The 25,991-nt window shown below is 42.1% G+C and overlaps 2 protein-coding genes and 1 non-coding gene across 3 annotated transcripts in view; 2 read left to right on the top strand and 1 right to left on the bottom strand.

Annotated features, from left to right (window-relative positions):
- The window catches only part of LOC111972954 (methionine synthase reductase), a 41,951-nt gene extending 26,496 nt beyond the window's left edge, over positions 1–15,455 (bottom strand). Inside the window, exons 1-9 of the mRNA XM_024000070.3 lie at positions 15,407–15,455; positions 15,012–15,159; positions 14,652–14,805; positions 14,032–14,149; positions 13,133–13,670; positions 12,911–13,024; positions 12,093–12,246; positions 5,819–5,907; positions 5,145–5,325 (exon numbers count right to left, since the gene is read on the bottom strand). Coding sequence (XP_023855838.2) covers positions 5,145–5,325; positions 5,819–5,907; positions 12,093–12,246; positions 12,911–13,024; positions 13,133–13,670; positions 14,032–14,149; positions 14,652–14,805; positions 15,012–15,159; positions 15,407–15,444 — 1,534 coding nt within the window. The 5' untranslated portion in view covers positions 15,445–15,455. The remainder of the gene's footprint in view (positions 1–5,144; positions 5,326–5,818; positions 5,908–12,092; positions 12,247–12,910; positions 13,025–13,132; positions 13,671–14,031; positions 14,150–14,651; positions 14,806–15,011; positions 15,160–15,406) is intronic.
- A 4,518-nt stretch (positions 15,456–19,973) lies between these two features.
- LOC111972952 (T-complex protein 1 subunit epsilon) lies at positions 19,974–25,065 on the top strand. Its single transcript, XM_024000068.3, has 11 exons — positions 19,974–20,205; positions 20,841–20,901; positions 21,287–21,451; positions 21,857–22,055; positions 22,326–22,518; positions 22,972–23,121; positions 23,371–23,490; positions 23,614–23,799; positions 23,971–24,108; positions 24,269–24,449; positions 24,641–25,065. The coding sequence occupies exons 1-11, from the start codon at positions 20,101–20,103 to the stop codon at positions 24,766–24,768; spliced, it is 1,626 nt and encodes a 541-aa protein (XP_023855836.1). The 5' UTR covers positions 19,974–20,100; the 3' UTR covers positions 24,769–25,065.
- LOC111973618 (small nucleolar RNA SNORA49) lies at positions 22,714–22,849 on the top strand. Its single transcript, XR_002878603.1, has one exon. It is a non-coding gene; the product is annotated as a small nucleolar RNA SNORA49 (small nucleolar RNA).
- Positions 25,066–25,991: the final 926 nt, after the last annotated feature.

Genomic DNA, 25,991 nt, shown 5'->3' with positions numbered 1-25,991 from the left:
AAAAAGGAAAACAACTGGTGGAAGCATATTACCTCTGATGTTTCCTTCATATCACTATTACCTCTGATGTTTCCTTCATATCACTATTCCTACCTGATGTTTCCTTCATATCACTATTACCTCTGATGTTTCCTTCATATCACTATTCCTGCCTGATGTTTCCTTCATATCACTATTCCTGCCTGATGTTTCCTTCATATCACTATTACCTCTGATGTTTCCTTCATATCACTATTCCTGCCTGATGTTTCCTTCATATCACTATTCCTGCCTGATGTTTCCTTCATATCACTATTCCTGCCTGATGTTTCCTTCATATCACTGTTCATGCCTGATGTTTCCATCATATCACTATCCCTGTCTGATGTTCCCATCATATCACTATCCCTGTCTGATGTATCCATCTAGATCCATATCCCTTGTCTGATGTTTCCATCTAGGTCACTAACCCTGTTGGATGTTTCTATCTACACTGAAGGTCAAATGTTTTAGAACACCTACTCATTCAATGGTTTTTCTTTATTTTTACTATTGTAAAAATACACAAAATACATCTACATTGTAGAATAATAGTGAACACATCAAAATTATGAAATGACACATATGGAATCATGTAGTAACCAAAAAAAAAAGATTATATAATATATTTGAGATTTTTCAAATAGCCACCCTTTGCCTTGATGACAGCTCTGCACACTCTTGGCATTCTCTCAACCATCATCACCTGGAATGTTTTTCATAAGTCTTGAAGTAGTTCCCACATAAGCTGAGCACTTGTTGGCTGCTTTTCCTTCTCTCTGCGGTCCAACTCATCCCAAACCACCTCAATTTGGTGGAGTCCAGGTAATCTGTATTAGTAGTGGCTTCTTTTAAGCAATTTGACCATGAAGGACTGATTCACGCAGTCTCCCCTGAACAGATGATGTTGAGATGTGTCTGTTACTTGAACTCTGTGAAGCATTTATTTGGGCTGCAATGTCTGAGGCTGGTAACTCTAATGAACTTATCCTCTGCAACAGAGGTAACTCTGGGTCTTCCTTTCCTGTGGCGGTCCTCATGAGAGCCAGTTTCATCATAGCGCTTGATGGGTTTTGCGACTGCACTTGAAACTTAACGTTTTTGAAATGTTCCATATTGACTGACCTTCATGTCTTACAGTAATGATGGACTGTCGTATCAAATCAAATTTTATTAGTCACATGTGCCGAATACAACAGTGAATATTACAATGAAATGCTTACTTACGAGACCCTAACCAACAATGCAGTTTCAAAAAAATACAGAAAGAATAAGAGACAAAAGTAACAAGTAATTAAAGAGCAGCAGTAAAATAACAATAGCGAGACTATATACATGGGTGTAGTGATACAGAGTCAATGATACAGAGGCAACGGTTAGTTGAGGTARTATGTACATGTAAGTAGAGTTATTAAAGTGACTATGCATAGATGACAACAGAGAGTAGCAGTGGTGTAAAGAGAGGGAGAGGGGCAATGCAAATAGTCTGGGTAGCCATTTGACTAGATGTTCAGGAGTCTTATGGCTTGGGGTTAGAAGCCTCTTGGACCTAGACTTGGCGCTCCGGTACCGCTTGCCATGCGGTAGCAGAGAGAACAGTCTATGACTAGAGTAGCTGGAGTCTGACAATTTTTAGGGCCTTCCTCTGACACCGCCTGGTATAGAGGTCCTGGATGGCAGGAGGCTTGGCCCCAGTGATGTACTGGGCTGTACACACTACCCTCTGTAGTGCCTTGCGGTCGGAGGCCGAGCAGTTGCCATACCAGGCAGTGATGCAACCAGTCAGGATGCTCTCGATGGTGCAGCTGTGAAACCTTTTCAGGATCTGAGGACCCATGCCAAATCTTTTCGGTCTCCTGAGGGGGAATAGGTTTTGTTGTGCCCTCTTCACGACTGTCTTGGTTTGCTTAGACCATGTTAGTTTGTTGGTGATGTGAACACCAAGGAACTTGAAGCTCTCAACCTGCTCCACTGCAGCCCCGTCGATGAGAATGGGTGCGTGCTCGGTCCTCCTTTTCTTGTAGTCCACAATCATCTCCTTTGTCTTGATCACGTTGAGGGAGAGGTTGTTGTCCTGGCACCACACGGCCAGGTCTCTGACCTCCTCCCTATAGGCTGTCTCAGGTGAGCAATAGTTCGAGACTTCCTTAGATATCGAAGACCAGCTGTTGTTTACAAAAATACATAGTCCGCCGCCCCTTGCCTTACCAGTCGCCGCTGTTCTATCCTGCCGGTACATCGTATAACCAGCCAACTGTATGTTGATAGTCATTGTTCAGCCACGACTCCGTGAAGCATAAGATGTTACAGTTTTAAATGTCCCGTTGGTAGTTTAATCTTCTTCGTAACTCGCCGATTTTATTCTCCAAAGATTGCACGTTTGCTAGCAGAATGGACGGAAGTGGGGGTTTATTCGATCGCCTACGAATTCTCAGAAGGCAGCCCACCCTTCGACCCCTCTTTCTCCAACTCCTCTTCATGCAGATCACAGGGATCGGGGCCGGTTCCCAAGGAAGCAGTATATCCTTCGCGTCGGGCTCGTCAGAGTTGTGAAAGGAAAAACGAATTCTGCTAGTCCGTGGTGAGTAATTTCAGTCTGGATGTCTAGAAGATCTTTTCGGTCATAAGAGACGGTAGCGGCAACATTATGTACAAAATAACTACAAAAATAACAAACAATGCAAATAAACAAACAAAAAAACAATCGGCTGAGGGAATGTAAAACGTCTGCCTTCTTCTCCGGCGCCATCTTACACTTTGCTTATTTGAGCTGTTCTTGCCATAATATGGACATGGTATTTTACCAAATAGGGATATCTTCTGTAAACCCCCCTACCTTGTCACAACACAACTGATTGGCTCAAATGCATTAAGGAAGAAATTCAGCAAATTAACTTAAGGCACACCTGTTCATTGAAATGCATTCCAGGTGACTACCTCATGAAGCTGGTTGAAAGAATGCCAAGAGTGTGCAAAGCTGTCAAAGGCAAAAGGGTGACTATTTGAAGAATCTCAAATAAAAAATATATTTTGATCTGTTTAACACTTTTTTGGTTACTACATGATTGCATACGTGTTATTTCATAGTTGTGATGTATTTTCTATTATTCTACAATGTAGAAAATAGTAAAAATAAAGAAAAACCGTTGAATGAGTAGAGGTTCTAAAACTTTTGACCGGTAGTGTATATCACTATCCCTGTCTGATGTTTCCATCTAGATCACTAAGAATGGAGGAATGGGAGGAGGACGCTACTAAGTCCTATTTTCTCAGCGCACACACCGGTTTATTTTAGGGCATACTTCTGTATTCATTAAATCTAAAAGTTATACACTTGTGAGCTCCCTAGAGTGCAGATCTGGTGCCTGTGGGATGGAGCTAGTTAATGTCCACCTTATTTCAATGTCAGCCGTAAAGGTGCCCTCTTTTGGGGTAATTTGGTGTCTGGCCATGAGGCCTCTGAGGAATATGGTGCAGGAAAATAGTTTCAGTTAAATTGTATACTAAAATGAGTAATATCAGTGGTTAGAGAACGGGAAAAAAATATTTATCAATTTTCATCTGCTAAATTACCCTCAAACCCACTCAAGTAGAGAACGTAATTTACACTACACCATATGCACCAGCTCTAGGAGTTCTGACAAAAATGAAATGTTTTTCCCTTCAACCCTAAGGTATCCCAAACAGCTGGACAGAAAGAGGAGAGAGAGAGACAGTCTGTAGAGTGTGCGAGAGAGACAGTGTCAGAGAGACGCAGAGAGAGAAAGAATCAAAACAGCTGGACTTCTCTCTTCTACAGTAAACAACTCCGGGTGTATCACTGAGAAATGTGGTACCCAGCACCCCCAGGCACCGCTGGAATTATATCACTCCCTGCCATCCCCATTTCCTCAGTGACAGGTTTAACATGCCCATTAACAGTCTCATTCCCTTTCCGTTTGTCTACAGCTCGGCCATACCTCGGAGTTGACAGCTGACTTTCGATCACTATGACAACATGTCACAACTGGGGGACAATTTATGCATCACTGGGAGAAGGAATCTGATGCATATCACAAGATATTCCTTTAATATTTTGTAGTAGTGTGAGATTTTTCACGCCATGAGTGACAGCTTATTTTTTGTTGTAAAAAAAATTAATTTCAAAAAGTCTGTTCCTTCAGGTTTTTGGCCATTGCACAGGAGTCACAATGAGAAAGCATAACCCCAAAGTGTAGTGATCGTTAACCCCTGGCTTGCCCTGCTCTCCACAGCTCTGTAGCTCTGTCCCTGTCAAATGTAGGACAGTCAATGACAGGACCACAGCAACAGCTGGTGGCCCCAAAACGCTTCCACCAGCACATTCTTCACCAGCCGTACTAATGTCCCCATTTACAAATGGCCAGATTTCTGCATTGCTTGGTTCCACTACTGGAAAGGTGCTGCAGTTAGCAAAAGGGCCCAAAATAACTTTGACATTGGATATTAAGCTGTGACACAGCTCTTTTGAGGGAGTACACTGCAAAGTACAAGTGCAAGTAGGACAAATAACAGTTCCAGTCAAAGCATTTTTTATGAATATTAGATTGCTTAGATTACTTGTATGTATTCATCTAATATAAATGCCCTTTCCCATAGGCTAAAACAAAATCTACACAAGTCATCATCAGAGCAATTCTAGGCCTTATGCCATGAGAGACTATAATGCCAGACTGTCTGCAGCCAACAGTTCTCCATGTCAGGGGCGACCAAATGGTGAGTCAGGAAGCACTGGTGGGTCACAAGAATAAGAATATGCCATTTAAAAATGTCCTTTTTGAAGTCACAGATAACAAATTGATTAAAGCAATGCAGGAACATTGGTTTGGTCATTTGGGATTCAGTAAAATGTATGAAAAATCCAGGTGGAGTAAATAAAAAAAAGGTTAAAAAGAAGGAAAAGAGAGTGAAGTAGGGGAAAACACTATGTACAATTTGACTGAACCTGCATTACTGAGGCTATACTGCCCTCTGCTGGATAGAGAAATAGCAGTACCTGCCTGTATTGGTGATCATTCGAAACTAGAGCCATGTTTTGTGACATGTAAATCAACGCACTCTGATTAGCTCAAACATTATGACTGACAGGAGAGGGAGTGAGTTCTGACCTATGAGAAGACTGAGAGGGGGTTGGCAGGCAGGAAAAGCCCTGAGCAGGTCCAATAGTCCGAGGCTGGAGTCTCTGACATAGAGGTTGTAGTCGGCTGATCCCTGTTTACTACACAGCTCCTGTAGTCTCCTCCTCTCGCCACTGTCTTCTGTACACTCTACCAGGGAACGAAGAAATGCCTGGAGGGGGGGGGGGGGAGAAAGAGAGAGAAAGAGAGAAAGAGAAAGAAGAGAAAGAAAAGAAGAGAATAGTATCAGATAGATTAAGCCTAATTCTAGACTAAAAATTAAATAGTTTTTTTAAATAGTTTTTCAGTCTAGTATTTCGCTTAATCTGTGTCCGGAAAACCACCCCATACACACAATACAAAACAGAGATTTCACACAGTTACATCTGGCCGACTAGTCAGGTTGTTTCTGCATTCAACAATGTTACATTGCCACCTTGCCAAACAAGACAATGAAAAGTTGGCAGAGGCAGGCTGGCACCCAGGCTACATTCCTGCAGCCTACTGTACCTGCCAACCCTGCTACCTTAGGTGTCTGCCAAACATGCTCCGTAGAAGATAGACTAAAGGGAGTCTTTGTCCTACTGCAGTGCAGTAACCTTTCACAGTCAGGTTTGGGTTCTGAACTGGGTAGTTCAGGTATAGAGCGTGAATGCAGAAGGGACCTTCTTAGGGACAGTCCTGAGCTCCAGACTCCAGGTGAGCATGTAGGTTAGAGTGCTGTTCTCTGGGATGTAGGAGGGGAGATGAGCAGCTGGAGGGGAAACAACACAATCAACTTTACATCCATTACAGATGTGAGTAGTTACATGCAGTTTTATATAGTTTAAATGTCATGACTAAATCGCAATGATACATACATACAGTGGGGAGAACAAGTATTTGATACACTGCTGATTTTGCAGATTTTCCTACTTACAAAGCATGTAGAGGTCTGTAATTTATATCATAGGTACACTTCAACTGTGAGAGACGGATCTACAACCAAAATCCGAAATCACATTGTATGATTTTTAAGTAATTATTGCATTTTATTGCATGACATAAGTATTTGATACATCAGAAAGCAGAACTTAATATTTGGTACAGAATCTTGTTTGCAATTACAGAGATCATACGTTTCCTGTAGTTCTTGCCCAGGTTTGCACACACTGCAGCAGGGATTTTGGCCACTCCTCCATACAGACCTTCTCCAGATTTCAGGTTTGGGGCTGTCGCGGCAAATACGGACTTTCAGCTCCCTCAAAGATTTTCTATTGGGTTCAGGTCTGGAGACTGGCTAGGCCCACTCCAGGACCTTGAGATACTCTTTACGAGCCACTCCTTAGTTGCCCTGGCTGTGTGTTTCGGGTCGTTGTCATGCTGGAAGACCAGCCACGACCCATCATCAATGCTCTTACTGAGGGAAGGAGGTTGTTGGCTAAGTCTCGCAATACATGGCCCCAATCCATGCCTCCCCCTCAAATCACTGCGATGCGTGTACTGTTCCTTGTCTTTCCCCCAGTCCTTTTCAGAACTAAATCCCAAAGAATGATGTTTCCACTCTCATGCTTCACGGTTGGGATGGTGTTCTTGGGTTGTACTCATCCTCTCTTCTTCCTCAAACACGGCGATGGAGTTTAGACCAAAAGCTCTCATTTTTGAATCATCAGACCACATGACCTTCTCCCATTCTCTCTCTGGATCATCCAGATGGTCATTGCAACTTCAGACGGGCCTGGACATGCGCCTGCTTTGAGCAGGGGGACCTTGTGTGCGCTGCAGGATTTTAATCCATGACGGCGTAGTGTGTTACTAATGGTTTTCTTTGAGACTGTGTGCCAGCTCTCTTCAGGTTCATTGACCAGGTCCTGCGGTAGTTCTGGGCTGATCCCTCACCTTCCTCATGATCATTGATGCCCCACGAGGTGAGATCTTGCATGGAGCCCCAGACCGAGGGGTGATTGACCATCATCTTGAAACTTCTTATTATTTCTAATATTGCGCCAACAGTTGTTGCCTTCTCACCAAGCTGCTTGCCTATTGTCCTGTAGCCCATCCAGCCTTGTGCAGGTCTACAATTTTATCCCTGATGTCTTACACAGCTCTCTGGTCTTGGCCATTGTGGAGAGGTTGGAGTCTGTTTGATTGAGTGGTGGACAGGTGTTTTTATACAGGTAACGAGTTCAAACAGGTGCAGTTAATACAGGTAATGAGTGGAGAACAGGAGGGTTCTTAAAGAAAAACTAACAGGTCTGTGAGAGCCGAAATTCTTACTGGTTGGTAGGTGATCAAATACTTATGTCATGCAATAAGATGCAAATGAATTACTTAAATCATACAATGTGATTCTGGATTTTTGTTTTAGACGTCTCTCACAGTTGAAGTGTAACTTGATAAAAAATTACAGACCTCTACATGCTTTGTAAGTAGGAAACCTGCAAAATCGGCAGTGTATCAAAATCTTGTTCTCCCACTGTGTGTTATATATATATATATATATATATATATATATATATATACACATACACACCACACACACAACCACATATAAATACATACACACACATATCAAGGTAGTTTACATACGATTAGGTTGGAGTCATTAAAACTCGTTTTTCAACCACTCCACAAATTTCTTGTTAAACTATAGTTTTGGCAAGTCGATTAGGAGATCTACTTTGTGCATGAGACAAGTAATTTTTCCAACAATTGTTTACAGACAGATTATTTCACTGTATCACAATTCCAGTGGGTTAGAAGTTTACATACACTAAGTTGACTGTGCCTTTAAACAGCTTGGAAAATTCCAGAAAATGACGTCATGGCTTTAGAAGCTTCTGATAGGCTAATTGAAATCATTTGAGTCAAATGGAGGTGTACCTGTGGATGTATTTCAAGGCCTACCTTCACACTCAGTGCCACTTTGCTTGACATCATGGGGAAATCAAAAGAAATCAGCCAAGATGCTGGAGGAAACAGGTACAAAAGTATCTATATCCACAGTAAAACGAGTCTTATATCGACATAACCTGAAAGGCCTCTAAGCAAGGAAGAAGCCACTGCTCCAAAACCGCCATAAAAAAAGCCAGACTACTGTTTGCAACTGCACATGGGGACAAAGATTGTACTTTTGGAGAAATGTCCTCTGGTCTGATGAAACAAAAATGGAACTGTTTGGCCATAATGACCATCGTTATGTTTGGAGGAAAAAGGGAGAGGCTTGCAAGCCGAAGAACATCACCCCAATCGTGAAGCACGGAGGTGGCAGCATCATGTTGTGGGGGTGCTTTGCTGCAGGATGGACTGGTGCACTTCACAAAATAGATGACATCATGAAAAAGGAAAATTATATGGATATATTAAAGCAACATCTCAAGACCTCAGTCAGGAAGTTAAAGCTTGGTCGCAAATGGGTCTTCCAAATGGACAACGACCCCAAGCATACTTCCAAAGTTGTGACAAAACGGCTTAAGGACTACAAAGTCAAGGTATTGGAGTGGCCATCACAAAGCCCTGACCTCAATCCCATAGAAAATGTGTGGGCAGAACTGAAAATGCGTGTGTGAGCAAGGAGGCCTACAAACCTGGCTCAGTTACACCAGCTCTGTCAGGAGGAATGGGACAAAATTCACCCAACTTATTGTGGGAAGCTTGTGGAAGGCTACCCGAAACGTTTGACCCAAGTTAAACAATTTAAAGGCAATGCTACCGAATACTAATTGAGTGTATGTAAACGTCTGACCCACCGGGAATGTGATGAAAGAAATAAATTATTTTGCCATTTCACATTCTTAAAATAAAGTGGAGATCCTAACTGACCAAAGACAGGGAATTTTTACTCGGATTAAAGGTCAGGAATTGTGAAAAATTTAGTTTACATGTATTTGGCTAAGGTGTATATAAACTTCCGAATTCAACTGTACGTACCTACCTACCTACATACACATGTATGTATGTACATACACATATATACATACATGCATACATATACAGTCGTGGCCAAAAGTTTTGAGAATGACACAAATGTTAATTTTCACAAAGTCTGCTGCCTCAGTTTGTATGATGTCAATTTGCATATACTCCAGAATGTTATGAAGAGTGATCAGATGAATTGCAAAGTATCTCTTTGCCATGCAAATGAACTGAATACCCAAAAAACATTTCCACTGCATTTCAGCCCTGCCACAAAAGGACCAGCTGACATCATGTCAGTGACTCTCTTGTTAACACAGGTGTGAGTGTTGACGAGGACAAGGCTGGAGATCACTCTGTCATATTGATTGAGTTCGAATAACAGACTGGAAGCTTCAAAAGGAGGGTGGTGCTTGGAATCATTGTTCATCCTCTGTCAACCATGATTACCTGCAAGGAAACACATGCCATCATCATTGCTTTGCACAAAAAGGGCTTCACAGGCAAGGATATTGCTGCCATTAAGATTGCACCTAAATCAACCATTTATCGGATCATCAAGAACTTCAAGGAGAGCGGTTCAATTGTTATGAAGAAGGCTTCAGGGCCCCCAGGAAAGTCCAGCAAGCAAGAAGCCACTTCTCTCCAGGAAAAACATTAGGGACATACTGATATTCTGCATAAGGTACAGGCATTGGACTGCAGAGGACTGGGGTAAAGTCATTTTCTCTGATGAATCCCCTTTCCGATTGTTTGGGGCATCCGGAAAAAAAGCTTGTCCGGAGAAGACAAGGTGAGTGCTACCATCAGTCCTGTGTCATGCCAAACAGTAAAGCTTTCTGAGACCATTCATGTGTGGGGTTGCTTCTCAGCCAAGGGAGTGGGCTCACTCACAATTTTGCCTAAGAACACAGCCATGAATAAAGAATGGAACCAACACATCCTCCGAGAGAAACTTCTCCCAACAATCCAGGAACAGTTTGGTGACGAACAATGCCGGGGAACAAAACATCGATATTTTGGGTCCATGGCCAGGAAAATCCCCAGACCTTAATCCCATTGAGAACTTGTGGTCAATCCTCAAGAGACGGGTGGGCAAACAAAAACCCACAAATCCTGACAAACTCCAAGCATTGATTATGCAAGAATGGGCTGCCATCAGTCAGGATGTGGCCCAGAAGTTAATTGACAACATGCCAGGACGAATTGCAGAGGTCTTGAAAAAGGGTCAACACCACAAACATTTACTCTTTGCATCAACTTCATGTAATTGTCAATAAAAGCCTTTGACACTTATGAAATGCTTGTAATTATACTTCAGTATTCCATAGTAACATCTGACAAAAATGTCTAAAGACACTGAGGCAGCAGACGTTGTGAAAATTAATATTTGTGTCATTCTCAAAACTTTTGGCCACGACTGTACACACACACAAACATTACCAGTCAAAAGTTTGGACACTCCTATTCATTCCAGGGTTTTTCCTTTATTTTACTATTTTCTACATTGTAGAATAATAGTGAAGACATCAAAACTATGAAATGACATATATAGAATCAAGTAGTAACCAAAAAAAAGTGTTCAACAAATCAAACATATATTTGAGATTTTTCAAATAGCCACCCTATACCTTGATGACAACTTTGCACGCTCGTCATTCACTCAACCAGCCTCATGAGGTAGTCACCTGGAATGCATTTCAATTAACAGGTGTGCCTTGTTAAAAAGTTATTTTGTGGAATTTCTTTCCTTCTTAATGCGTTTGAGCCAATCAGTTGTGTTGTGACAAGGTAAGGGTGGTATACAGAAGATAGCCTTATTTGGTAAAAGACCAAGTCTATATTATGGCAAGAACAGCTCAAATAAGCAAAGAGAAATGACAGTCCAGCATTACTTTAAGATATGAAGGTCAGTCAATGCGGAAAATTTCAAGAACGTTTCTTGAAGTCCAGTCGCAAAAACCATCAAGCTCTATGATGAAACTGGCTCTCTCCGCCACAGGAAAGGAAGACCCAGAGTTACCTCTGCTGCAGAGGATAAGTTCATTAGAGTTACCAGCCTCAAAAATTATAGCCCAAATAAATGCTTCACAGAGTTCAAGTAACAGACACATCTCAACATCAACTGTTCAGAGGGGACTGCGTGAATCTGCCCTTCATGGTCGAATTGCTGCAAAGAAACCACTACTAAAGGACACCAATAAGAAGAAGAGACTCGCTTGGGCCAAGAAACACAAGCAATGGATATTAGACCGGTGGAAATCTGTCCTTTGGTCTGATGAATCCAAATTTGAGATTTTTGGTTCAACCGCCAAGTCTTTGTGAGACGAAGAGTAGGTGAAAGGATGATCTCCACATGTGTGGTTCCCACCGTGAAGCATGGAGGTGGTGGTGTGATGGCGTTGGGGTGCTTTGCTGGTGAAACTGTCTGTGATGTATTTAGAATTCAAGGCACACTTAACCAGCATGGCTACCACAGCATTCTGCAGCGATACGCCATCCCATCTGGTTTGTGCTTATTGGGGCTATAATTTGTATCTATCACTCCAGGCTATCACACTATCACTCCAGGCTGTGTAAGGGCTATTTGACCAAGAAGGAGAGTGATGGAATGCTGCATCAGATGACCTTGCCTCCACAAACCACCCGACCTCAACCCAATTGAGGTGGTTTGGGATGAGTTGGACCCCAAAGTGAAGGAAAAGCAGCCAACAAGTGCTTAGCATATGTGCGAACTCCCTCAAGACTGTTGAAAAAGCATTCCAGGTGAAGCTGGTTGAGAGAATACCAGTGTGCAAAGCTGTCATCAAGGCAAAGGGTGGCTACTTTGAAGAAGAAAGAAAGATATATTTTATTTGTTTATCACTTTTGTGGTTACTACATGATTACATATGTAGGTTTGATGTCTTCACTATTATTCTACAACGTAGAAAATAGTAAAAATAAAGGAAAAGGTTAGGTGTCCAAACTTTTGACTGGTACTGAATGTGATACTATAAACACACAATGTCCCTGTCATGTGTATGACAAGAGAGAACAGCATACCTTTCTTCTTGGTGTCTTTGCGCAGTGAGAGCTGGACACGGTGGCTCCTCTGGTCCTGCAGGCACAGTCTCTGGAGAAGCTCCCCCACCTCGGAGGCTCTGTTTGGGCAGAGCACGTCAAGCGAGTCCCCAGGCTGGTAGGCCATCGGATGGGCCTAGGTACACAGAGGAAAGGATGGAGTAAAGAAACTAGTTGAACCATAATTTTGAACTACTGACCAATATATTTGGTCTCTGCATGAAACTACACTAAGTGTACAAAATATTAAGGACACCTGCTCTTTCCATGACATAGACTGACCAGGTGAATCCAGGTAAAAGCTATGATCCATTATTGATGTCACTTGTTAAATCCACTTCAATCTGTTTAGATGAAGGGGAGGAGACAGCTTAGAGAAGGATTTTAAGCCTTGAGATAATTGAGATATGGATTGTGTATGTGTGCCATTCAGAGAGTCAATGGGAAAGATACAAAATGTAAGTGGCTTTGAACAGGGTATGGTAGTAGGTGACAGGCGCACCGGTTTGTGTCAAGAACTGCAATGCTGCTGGGTTTTTCACTATCAACAGTTTTCCGTGTGTATCAAGAATGGTCCAACATCCAAAAAGGGCATCGAACCAATTTGACACAACTGTGGGAAGCATTAGAGTCAACATGGACCAGCATTCCTGTGGAACGCTTTCGACGCCCTGTAGAGTCCATGCCCCGACAAATTGAGGCTGCTTTGGGGAAAAGTGTGGGGTGCAACTCAATATTAGGAAGGTGTCCTTAATGTTTTGTACACTCAGTGTATATAGTAAGAAACACCTGCCACTCACTGAGATGTCCAGCTCTATCAGAAGGGCTGTTTTAGCCGAGTCATCTCTGGTCAACTGGACTGCCCTGGAGATCGGAACCTCGTGTAGGGTTTCCTTACTGACCGGAGCACTGGTCTGGGGGGGTATGGAAAGAATGGTTGGTGATGTTAGAATTCAAACAAATATGAATGAGATGTAAACAATTTCATAGTGCCAAAAGAACCCAGTATTACCACAACCCACCTCTTCTTCTATGGTGGCTTCCTGGAGCATGACATCCAGGTAGGGTGGAGGCAGAGCAGGGACATTGAGAACAGACTCAGACAGTGGGGGCAAGGAGCATGTCAGAGAGGCCTCTACAACAGCAGAGGGTGCTCCACTCTGTGTCTCTAACACTGACTTGGGATCAGTGACAACACCATCTAGTTTAGGAGCAGTCCTATTGTTGCTGGTCAATGACACTGGTCTAACATCAGTAACTGCACTCCCTGTCTCAGAGGCTGCTTCTGTAACATTTAGAGAAGCTGATTTGGGCTCAGTCTTAGTACTCTCTGACTCCACTGCTGTTCTGAGTGAGTCAGAGCTCTGAGGTTCTGATTCGTTAAGACTCATGAGGTGGAGTTTGACATCTGTCGCTGACAATTCGGGTGTTTCGTTCAACGATGCTCTCAGGTCCCTTACATGGCCATCCCTCTCAGGCTGAGGGGTGGCCATCTTGGATAACGCTCCTCTGATGGCCTCCCACAGTCCTTCAAGCCAGGGGTCCAACACCAACTCAAGCCTAGACACACACACACACACACACACACAGTTTGGATTAAGAGTTAAAGTATTAACATGGGAAACCCACTAAGAGACCACCGCAAACTGAAGCCTGGACAGAAAGCAAAGTCCACTCAGACTCAGAGATAAGCAGTGTGAAGGATCCAAAAGGGTAATGTGCCACATACCACAAATGAGGTGACACGAGGTAAATGGGAAAAGTACATTCAAAGTGTGTCTGTATTGGTACCACTTTTATTGCTACTGATTTAAGAAGACATTGTGCCCCTATTTTAAAGCTTCTTAGGTGAGTGCCAGGACTTGATGAGTGTTTCTCATACATCAACATGTAAAAAAAATTAAAAGACCTTGGGCCTTACCCTACACCATCATCTGCATGTCCTGTTGCGTAGAAATGTTTTGCACCAAGTTCCTGTAGACGGCCATCAATAGTCTTCCCACAGTTGCAGAAATTTTCATAGTTTGTATCACCCAGAGCTGGAGCACAGACAAAAACAAGATATTGATCATCACACATAACATATCAATGAATCTGTTATTTTAAAGCCATCAAATAAGATAAAGATGAAGGTAGTAGCAATTAATCTCAGCACTAGGCATTTAGTCTTAGGCACACCCTAATCTGCTGTGGACAGACCATTTCAACATAAATGGTACCGTAGAACTGTCTTTATACTATGGCCACACCAATTGTGAACGAGCAGGGTTTTTCATCACTGGTTACTTGGACAAATCCTGATTTCACAGGTGTTAGCATCTTTCGAATTTCAAAAGGGGAGGGGACATTTGTCCCATACACTTGCCCCTAACTTGCAAAGAGAGAGGGTGGAGCTCCTCGTTCCAGTTCTGCTCCACATTCTAGCATCTCTTGATCTATTTTCTCAACATGTATGGACCTGGAACTTAATCGAGCACCTGACCAATTACGCAAGAATTTAGTTCTGGGTTAACCAAGATTAGGCACACACTCCATTCTTACCTATAAGAGCATAGCAGAGGTGTGAATAGTGGTCGCTGGGCAGGGTCTTTTTTTTAATGTTCTTCACAAACTTCAGGGCCGTGTCTGGTGGGTCCCCATCCCCAGTGGTAGACACAACAAACACCACAGGTGCACTCTCCTTCTCCAAGTTAAACTGAGGGGAGACACAAAACAGGATCAGTATTCATACCAGAGCCGAAAAGACCAGTGGTAACAACAACTCTGCCACAAATGCAATGATATGGACTTAGTTTTGTTCCTTAGCAGCTTGATAGTAGTTTACCACTGTTGTAATCATCAGTGTTGTGCCCACATTGGAATACAAGCCAGGGTAGGTTAACAATATTTTGTCAACTTTACCTTCCCTCCTTCACTCAAACAGTAGATGTCAACAACCAGTCCCCTCTCCTCAGCCTCGTCAGCTATCCCCTCGGCTATGGACTGCGCCTGGCCTTTCTGAGACCCGTACAGAACCAGGAACCGTGGCTTCACCTCACAAGGCATTCTGCTGGACAAGTGGAAATAAAACAAGTCAGTGTAACTTCACGTTACAACAAGCTGTTACAGTGAGTGTATCATATATATATATATATATATATATATATATATATATATATATATATATATAATAACTGTTGTGGCAACATTGTCACCGTTGTCAACAACAAAACATTCTGCAGACATCGACATGCTGGATTGAAAACTGAGAAACATCATCCATGACACTGATCCTTCCATCTCAACAGACTACACACCAACCAAATAAAACTGTGAATTCAGAAAATATCATCATCCTCTAAAGGTCCACGACTGACTGCATGTCATTATCGTACATACACAATCGGAGAATTGAAAAGTTAGTTGCAGATCCCCGTGGAACTACTTTTCTAACATTGTAGAAAATACATAACTGAACACGTTCAACGCCTTACAAAACTTACCCGGAAGTTACGTCACGTTTGACGCACGGCACGTTGTCACCCCAGCAAGAAACAACCTGTCCCTGTGTATGAATGTACAGAACTATTTGTATGTACTTGGATTTGTGCCCATGTATTTATCAAACGTATAACATAACACGAACTTATTCTCTCTGCTATGAGAATGCTTTTGGAGAACAGCTCTCTGTAACTCAATGAGATTCGCTTATCATCCAACTGGTCTGCTAGTAAAACTGCCGAGTGCTAGTCTTCCAGCACTAGACAGTGGCCAGAAACTAAACTCAGTAGCGGAGCTAGAGATCGTTTATTCAGTGGAGCCAGAGAGGAAGAGAGGAGGCCCAACTCTGCAGAAAATCTGTTTCCCTCCATCAGGTGGCGTTTTTTCGTTGTTTCGCCCGCCAAGCAATGAGTTTTTGTAAGGTCAACAACTAAAATTAATGGCTTATTGAGGTTTATTTGATCGAATATAAGTTTCGTAATGCTTAAGTTGTTACGAGTGTACTGTTATAAGTAGGACACGTGACATCCAGGCAACTTTGAGAAAAAACACTTTATATCAGAGTTGTTGAGATGGCTATGGATAGGCCTATTCATGACATGATGAGGCTAGTAGTATAGCGTCCAGTGGCGGTCGGTGCCGTTTAAGATGAGGGAGGACGATTTTTTTTGGTCATTCATATTCTATTCACTCAGTTCAATGTAATAACAACAGGTGTAGGCTACTACTTGATACTCTGATTTTCCCTTTATCCATCATGGGGTTTCTACAACCTAGCCTATGAATTAAAGTTTACAACGTAGGTGCACACAGGTCGAGATAAAAATGTGAAAAAATATTGTCACCATATTGGCTAAAGTGACATTATAGTCAACATAGCTAATAGAACTAACCCGTTAGTAAACCTGCCACAATCATGCAGTAACGTTACAGTATACAGTCAGTAAGCAGTTTAGTACTTACACCGGCGGGCCCCGGTGGCAATACATTTGTAAAACCAAAAGCTTACCTTGACTTGGAAGAGTTCCAGTATTGTGTTGGGTAGTCATAGCACATAGTTTGAGTAGGCTAAACTAGCTAACTGCATTTGCTAGCTAAGTCAATTAAACTGAAAGTGAATTTAAAAAATGACAAAATCTCTATCTCGCTTCTCCTTCTTTTTTGGAAGAAATTAATTTGTTCAAAACTGTTCAACTATTGTCTTTCTCTCGCTTTGAGACAACTACTCACCTCATTTTATGCACTGCGATGCTAGCTAGCTGTAGTTTATGCTTTCATTACTAGATTAATTCTCTGATCATTTGATTGGGTGGACAACATGTCAGTCCATGCTGATAGGTTGGAGGACATCCTCCGGAAGTGTCATAATTACTGTGTAAATCTATGGAACAGGGTGAGAACATGAGCCGCTTAGGTTTTGTATTGAAGTCAATGTACCCAGAGGATGGAAGCTAGCTGTCCACCGGCTACACCATGATGCTACCCTACAGAGTGCTGTTGAGGCTACTTTAGACCTTCATGGCAAAACAGTGTATTTTAATCAATTATTTGGTGACATGTGAATATATGTAGTATATTTTATTAAATTCGCTGAGAAGGATGGTCTTCCCCTTCCTCCTCTGAGGAGCCTCCACTGATAGAACACAGGTAGGAGCCTCCACTGAGGAGCCTCCACTGATAAACACAGGTATTAAACACAGGTATTAAAGAAAATACTCAAACATACAAAAAATATAAATAAAAAAATGTAGTGCAATTGTATTCACTCTGAAAATATCTTAATATAATGATTCAGGAAGATGTTATTCTTGTTGTTATTCACTAGGGTTAATGTTTTAATAAGATAATTAAATTCAATCAGAAAAAAATTGTAATTTTGGTATAGAATTTTGGAATTTTTGATTGTGTATAAAAAAATGAACAATTATTTCAGTGGTCTTGTTATCATTGCAATAGTAACATATTATACCTTTCATGTCAAAAACATAGGCAGTGTTCATAATGGTAAGTATTTTGCAAGGTTTTCCCAAAATTCTGACACAAATTTACATTCAAAGAACAAGTGAGACAGATTCTCACCTTCTTTTTCACAGAAAACGCAGATATCATCAATAGCCACAAATTTGGATATCATAGAATTACATGGATATATCTTATGTAAAATKTTGAAGTGCACTTCCTTAACTTTGTTTGGTATACAGTATTTGTAAGGCCTTAACCATGCATTTTTCCAGACAATGTCAGGAATAAGCATGTTCCAGAAAAACTTTCCTCTCGGTGTAAGTTGGTTTTGTGAATGAAGAATTTGTGTTATATATTTATTACAACAAGATTTCTCAAGTAAGCCCACGCCTTCCAATCTGAGTTCTGGATAAACTTTGTGATCATTCCCAAAATTAAGATGACTTTTCATAAGTGTAGTTAGACCACTGGGAACGGCTTTGATCACAGAAATAAACTCTCTGAAAGGTATTGGAAACTCTTTCAATGTTATAAATTGTTCATATGTGAGAATATTACCCTTGTTGTCGAAAATATCAAGAACAAAGTCAATATTCCTCTCATGCCAGCTGGGGTAGAACAATGACTTATTCCTTACAGTTATGTCTGAATTATTCCACAAAAGAGCTTTATGAGGGGAAAAATTGTGCAGGAAACATATTTCCCAGGCCATTAAAGCTTGTTGGTGAAACCTAGCCAATTTAGCAGGTAATCTTTCAGGAATATAATTACATTTCAGTAAAAATTGAAGACCTCCCAATTTATTAAACACATTATTTGGAATGAAATACCATATTGAATCAGTATTGATCAAACATTTTTTCAACCAGTTTATCTTGAAAGTGTTATTTATGTCAACAAAATCCAACACTTCTAGACCGCCTTCAGCTCTTTTGTTAGAAAGGACAGATTTTTTTAGTTTGTGAGACTTATTTTTCCAGATGAAGTCAAGAAAGGTCTTATTAATCTCTTTACAAGTAGCTGGATTTACACATAACGATAATGAGCAGTACACAAAACGAGACAGTCCCTCTGCCTTGGACAGAAGTACTCTCCCAAGTATAGAAAGATCTCTTTGTAGCCAATTATTAAATATATTTTTAGTTCTCTTAATTTTAGGACTGAAATTCAAATGTTGTCTGACTAAGTGGTTTTTTGACAGATCTATTCCTAAATATTTAACACAGTCCTTTACAGAAATATTTTCTATTTCTTTATCATCAGAGTCAAATAAACATAAGATTTCACATTTAGAAACATTCAGCATTAATCCTGATGCAATAGAAAATGCAGTTAAAGTATTAAGGGCATGGGCGACCTGGTCTTTGTCTCTTAAGAAAAGAGTAGTATCATCAGCCAGTTGGGAGATTTTGATTTCTTTGTTAAAAATGATTAAGACATACAAATTTGCATTATTCAGAATATCTAGAGATAGAAGTTCCACAACCAAAATGAATAAAAATGGCGAAATTGGGCATCCCTGTTGTACACTTCTGTTGATACTGAATCTTTTGGAGGTATTAAGTAGCACAGAACTATTTATATCTTTGTAAAACATGTGAATTACTTTAATAAAATGTTCACCAAATCCAAAAAGTTTAAGAGACCTAAAGAGAAATTCATGTTCAATTGTGTCAAAGGTTTTACAGAAGTCCAAAAATAGGACAACCGCATCTGAGTCAATTGCATCTGAATAATCTATAAGGTCCAAGACTAAACGAATGTTAGTTTATGTGACGGCCCTTCATAAATCCTGTTTGAGTCTCATTTATAATGGTATCTATTCCTTTCTTTAATCTTTTGGCATAAACCAGAGCAATCAATTTGTAATCAACATTTAATAAAGTAATTGGCCTCCAATTGTCAATGAGAGAAGGGTCTTTATCGGGCTTCGGAATCAATGAAATAAGGCCCTGTTTCATAGTGGAGACCATTTCCCCATTTTTAATGCAATCTTGAAACATATTGAAAATCGGGTCTTCTAGTAACTCCCAAAACTGTCTATAGAATTCAACTGACAGGCCATCAGGGCCAGGTGATTTCCCGCTAGTTTTAAACTCTCTTTAGCTGAGTATTTTCATCACCCCTGGTTTCTTAACTTCAGCACCAAACGATGTATCTAAAGCGCGAGAAAACAAGACGAGTAAAAATAGTGAGATCGCGAGACTGGAAGAACCGATTTGGCAACGCGATGAGAGGAATTTTGGTGATTTCTAAAACATTTCATGAATTCAAGCCGTTTATGCACAAAATCTGTCTCAACACGTTAATTGTATAAAAGGCAAACGAAATATATCTTCACAATATACTTTTAAAAAATCGAATCATTGAATGTAATATCAACTTCCCCCTTTTCCTACTTGGTCTCGCCCTCCCCGCCCCGAGATCCTTCTAGAAGTCGCCAGCAGACCAGTGTGACCAGGTGCCTACCAACACTCCACTATTTCACCAGTGAAAGTCTGAATTTCATCCGTGGACACTTCTAAAGTGTCGCCGTCTTTCGGGCAATATGTCCGCTATGGGGCAACTCGCATTCGATGAGTATGGACGGCCGTTCATCATCATCAAAGATCAGGATAAGAAGACTCGGTTATCGGGCCTTGATGCACTGAAGGTACAATGGATTTAGCAAGTCAGCTAGCATGTCACTTCATTCATGCGTCAGGATCTTGTCAAGGCAAATGCGGAACACTTGCAACTTCAGACCCACTTGTTTAGCTAGACAGTTGGCTAGCTAGCGGCATTATAACATTACGGGCCAATGCATATGTTTAGTTCATGTTGTAAAAGTTTGCTAGAAAGTTGTAACGTTATTTTTATGGCTAGCTAACAACTGCATGCTAGTCTGCCCATGTGCTTATTTTCTGAAGACGCCACAGTGAGGCGCGGCTGGTTGTCAAATAAACAATGGAATTCGCTAGATAACATGCCACCAACAGTTCTGTGTTTATCACTTATGAATAAAGTCCAATAGTTATTTTTTTGAACATGCAGTCATGACATAGCTAGGTAACGTTGGTAAAGTAGTTTAGCGACACAGTTAGTTGAATAGCCAACTTAGCTGACAATATTTGGCAGTTGCTCCTTGGCAATTAAGGAGGAATCTTGATCGTCAATTTCATTTTCACGGACATGGCCATCTAGCCAGTGGGTCCCAGAGATATCTTGATTTTATTTGGTTATAGTTTGACTCCTGCAGAATCCCAGCCTCAGTGAAGAAATAAACGAATGTCCTTTTGTGTTGTGCAGTCTCACATCATGGCAGCAAAGGCAGTTGCCTCAACGCTGAGGACCTCTCTAGGACCAAACGGTAAGCCCGAACAAACACAGCCACACTGAAGCTTATTTATTAGATTTTATTTAACTTGGCAAGTCGGTTAAAAACATCCCTTATTTATAATGATGGCCAAACCCTAATGATGCTGGGCCAATTGTCCACTGCCCTATGGGGCTCCCAATCACGTCTGGTTGTGATACAGCCTGGAATCGAACCAGGGTCTGTAGTGACGCCTCTAGGACAGAGATGCTGTGCCACTTGGGAGCCACATTCGTAAACAGAGCTATAAAGGAACTTCTAGTATTGGTGTGTGCCCAATCCCTCTGATTACTCAACACAGTAATGGCTACCTAAAGTTTCACATTCATCGTGTAGTACATTTGATTGCCCACCCCCTTCATTTTTCCTCTTCCTACAGGTCTGGACAAGATGATGGTTGACCGGGATGGAGAGGTGACCGTCACCAATGACGGAGCCACCATCCTCAGCATGATGGATGTGGACCACCAGATCGCCAAGCTCATGGTGGAGCTCTCCAAGTCTCAGGACGACGAGATCGGAGACGGGACCACCGGAGTTGTTGGTACGGGACCCTACAGATTTGAGTCTCTGATTGGTCTGACTCATTAGCTTACTAAATAAACAAATGTGGTCTCTTGCATCGCTATCCTATTATAAAAATTGGATTGTACTCTTCTCCTGGTTCCTTTTTTTGGAGCTAATCTGTACATTGGATTAATGTTGCTCGACACTGCTCCTCCCCTCCCTTACTCCAGTCACTCTGTCCCCAGTGAGGGTTCTGGCATTGACGGGATACAGCAGCATGGCTTTCTCACTTCTCTCATCTAGGAACTTAATCTTACATGGGGCTTATGAGACAGCTGATCATTTCTAAAAGCCATGCTCAATTCTTTCTATGATAAGCTTATGTTCATCGATGCAGAATCATATTGGTACACATCCTAACTTACTTATCTCCCCTCTCCAGTGCTGGCTGGTGCTCTCCTGGAGGAGGCAGAACAGCTGCTGGACAGGGGCATCCACCCCATCCGTATCTCTGACGGTTACGACCAGGCCGCCAAGATCGCCATCGCGCAGTTGGACAAGATCAGCGAGACCTACCCATACGACCCCAGCAACACGGAACCACTCATCCAGACTGCCATGACCACACTGGGATCCAAAGTGTGAGTCTCACTGGCAGTTAGTGTTTTTTGTGGTCATCATGGCAACTTTCAAGAATTTCATTAATGGTCCAGCTAGCGGTTGCCTTTTTTTTTTGCATGTCTACTTCTATTTTTATTTTTAATGGAACCATACAGTCTTTGCACAAAGATGAATGATACACAAATTGATCTGGCCCGTATGGAAAGTAGGATTAAGTTATTATTTGTGAACCTGGTCATTGGTTTCATAAGTTCTCATACAGATTTCTCTCCCCATCTTCCCTTTCTCAGGATCAACCGCTGCCACAGACAGATGGCGGAGATTGCAGTGAACGCCGTCCTGACTGTGGCGGACATGAACCGTAAGGATGTGGACTTTGAGCTGATCAAGATGGAGGGCAAGGTGGGAGGCAAGCTGGAGGATACCCAGCTCATCAAGGGGGTCATCATAGACAAGGAGTTCAGCCATCCTCAGATGCCCAAGGTACACACCACACACAGCTCAGGATAGTTTAATGTAATAGCATTGACATTTAGGCTAGCATGACCTTCATCAGAAGGTAGTGGTACCTTATCCAAGGTACAAACCCAGTCATACAGTTGATACAAACAAGGGTCATGTTAGCACACCTCAGATCCAACCCAGTGTAAACTAGGACCGACTGGATCAGTAACTCTTCTTCCCTTCCCTTACTCCAGTCACTCTGTCCCCAGTGGAGTGGTCTGACATTGACAGGGGATACAGCACCACGGCTATCTCGCCTCTCTCATTTAAGGCATTCACCTTAAATTAGGCTTGTGAGAGAGCTGACAATTTCTGTAGATTTAGAGGTATTATTTTTTGTCCATCCAAGTCTGAAGCACCCACTATTTCTTAATTGTATTTAGCCAGATAAATGCTCTTGTACAGTAATTGCCTGTACTCTTTTCCCCTCAGCTCCTGAAAGACACAAAGATGGCCATCCTGACCTGCCCGTTTGAGCCCCCTAAGCCCAAGACCAAGCACAAGCTGGATGTGACCTGTGTGGAGGAATACAAGGCCCTGCAGAAGTATGAGAAGGACAAGTTCCTGGAGATGATCAAACAGGTCAGTCACAGAAACTTTAGGACTTCATATTTCTCTATAGCACAGCTGCATACTGTTAATTCTAGCCATTCAGTCTGGACAACTTAAATATGTGTATATGAAGTTCTCCTTGAATCTAATCTAATGGAATATGATCTAATCTATAAAATATATACTTTTGTTTTTTTAAACCAGATAGTGGAGTTAACTGAATAATTTGGTGAAATAACATGAATGTGTCAAATGTAGTATTTTAAATAATTTTTTCAGATCAAGGATACCGGCGCTAACCTGGCCATCTGCCAGTGGGGCTTTGATGACGAGGCCAACCACCTGCTGCTGCAGAATGAACTGCCTGCCATTCGCTGGGTCGGAGGGCCTGAGATCGAGGTGATACGTGCACCGTCACACAAACTACATACAGACATCTTGCCATCTACCTACAAAAAGTTATCGGGGGGGTTCGCCAAAGTATTTCTGAATCGCTAACTTCACTGTTTTCTCCTCCCTCAGCTGATTGCCATAGCGACAGGGGGCCGCATCGTGCCTCGGTTCTCTGAGCTGACTGCTGAGAAGCTGGGCTCAGCCGGTGTCGTTAAGGAGATCTGCTTTGGCACAACCAAGGACCGCATGCTGGTTATCGAGGAGTGCAAGAACTCCAGGGCAGTCACCATCTTCATCCGTGGAGGAAACAAGATGGTGGGTGGACTGGTAGTCTGCTAATGTTGAGTGTTAAGCGATTATGCTGAGGCAACTGATAATCTGTTAATGTAGACAGCTGTATCTTTAGGTCACAGATGGACACTTCCTGTACCTAAGTGTACAGGCTTTCATTGCAGCCCAGAAGTAACTGTTTAATTTCCCTGTCAGATCATTGAGGAGGCTAAGCGTGCGCTGCATGATGCACTGTGTGTCATCCGTAACCTGGTCAGAGACAACCGCATTGTGTATGGGGGCGGAGCCTCTGAGATTTCCTGTGCCCTCGCTGTCAACCAGGCTGCTGACAAGGTAGTGTGTACACACACACACACACACACACACACAGTATCAGGTGAAAGATTAAAACCTTGTATTTGACTGGTATCAAGAGTGTGCCTCGGAGTAACAGTAATAGCCTGATGATTATTCTGAAACAAAGCAATGTGCTCATACCTCCATCTCTCTGCAGTGCCCGTCCCTGGAGCAGTATGCCATGCGTGCATTTGCTGATGCCCTGGAGGTGATCCCCATGGCCCTGGCAGAGAACAGCGGGCTCAACTCCATCCAGACCATGACAGAGGTCCGCGCCAGGCAGGTCACCGAGAACAACCCCGCCCTGGGCATCGACTGTCTGCACCTCAACACCAATGGTAAGGACAGACTCACAACTTGTCAACTGTACATTTTTGTGTTTATACCCATCTTTTGTATATCCAATATTCACAATGTTAAATGTTTTCATTCACCTATCTAGGGGCTACAGGTAAACACTTAATATGAAGTGTTATATCTTTAATATAGCTGTAATTGTTATTGATGTGGATTATTTTCTCTGTCCTAGACATGAAGCAGCAGCATGTAATTGAGACACTGCATGGGAAGAAGCAGCAGATCTCTCTGGCCACCCAGGTGGTCAAGATGATCCTGAAGATCGATGACATCAGAAGCCCGGGAGAGTCTGAAGACTAAGGACCCCCACCTAGCCACCTACCCCCACTGAGCTCGTGCCTCTCTCAGCCCAGTCTTCTAGGATTTATCAGACTTCTAATCTAGAATGAGGTGTTCTAGAATTACTGCTTTAGAATGTTCTAGAACTCTACTCTGCAAAGTTCTAGAATTTGTCCGTGTTCTAGAATGTTAAATGTCCTAGGCCTTTAGGCACTTGTCCAGCACAGTGTCCAACCTTGCGTACTGTTATTTATCATTTGATACTGAAACCGCCGCCCCCCCAAGCTGAAGTCATCAATAAAATGTTGGTCTGTGAAATTTCTCTTTTGTGTGGGTTTTCACCCAATATGATACAAATATGCTTGTGTAATACTGTTCATTGATTAATGTGAGTTCACTTGTCACTATTGCTTTGTAGGTAATAATTATATGCACCGTGTCAAACACATTTAATTCATATGAGATGGTAGGCACATGGAAGCTTTGCTCTCAGACATGCTCTGGTACATTTGATGTTGAGTACGGTATTTAATTTTTTGCACCTCTTTGGGCTGTATGTGTCAGTGTAGTTCGTACATGCATAATAAGTCATTACTGTCTTGCCACAAACCCTAGTTTAAAAGCAATTTTCCTTACATTTCACCACAGGTGATCCAGCCCACTAGCACATTAAGTTGAGACAATGATCTTCAGCCCCTCCCATTCAAGTGACAGCTAGCAAGAGGCCTGCCCAGCATTATCCAATGAGGTTGCAGGGCTGGCCCAACAGCTCAGTGGACACAGCAATGGTGTGAGTTTCTGGGACCACATTTGGCTCGTCAGAACTACTGGCAAAAAAAACAATCCAACTACAATTTTTCACAGCCACAGTTTGCCTAATTAATTACTGCAAAGCCAGTACTTTGTTTAACAGTAAACAAATTAAGAAAATGCCATCACAAAAATGTAAAAATCTTTGATGCCATAATGGGTATTCAGTTACTTGGTCTAGTTTTGAAATGTTTATGATGGCATCAGGATACAGTACTATCAATGGTGAGAGGGAAAAATACTTAATGGTTATGAGAACATTTGATCTTGGATGGGGTGGGGGCCACAAACATTCTGAACTCACCATGAGGGTTACCTTGGGTGCTGTGGGTCTGCTTACGCTCACATCCATACCCACACATGCAGTCAGAGCCCTTATCTTTTGGGGGTCCTAAGCAACATTCTGATGGGGGATCCCCCCCCCCCACCTTGTG

This window comes from Salvelinus sp. IW2-2015, linkage group LG14 (assembly GCF_002910315.2).
Source record: "Salvelinus sp. IW2-2015 linkage group LG14, ASM291031v2, whole genome shotgun sequence".
Taxonomy (NCBI): Eukaryota; Metazoa; Chordata; class Actinopteri; order Salmoniformes; family Salmonidae; genus Salvelinus; species Salvelinus sp. IW2-2015.
Note: the sequence above shows the minus strand (reverse complement) of the source record. Positions and strands in the feature narration are given on the sequence as shown.

What these genes read in the sequence shown, in the direction of transcription:
- LOC111972952 (XM_024000068.3), top strand. Translation starts at nt 20,101, where the DNA reads ATGTCCGCTATGGGGCAACTCGCATTCGATGAGTATGGACGGCCGTTC. An exon ending in CGGGCCTTGATGCACTGAAG is followed by an intron (nt 20,206 to 20,840) that starts GTACAATGGATT and finishes TGTGTTGTGCAG; the next exon opens with TCTCACATCATGGCAGCAAA. An exon ending in TCCTGGAGATGATCAAACAG is followed by an intron (nt 23,122 to 23,370) that starts GTCAGTCACAGA and finishes TAATTTTTTCAG; the next exon opens with ATCAAGGATACCGGCGCTAA.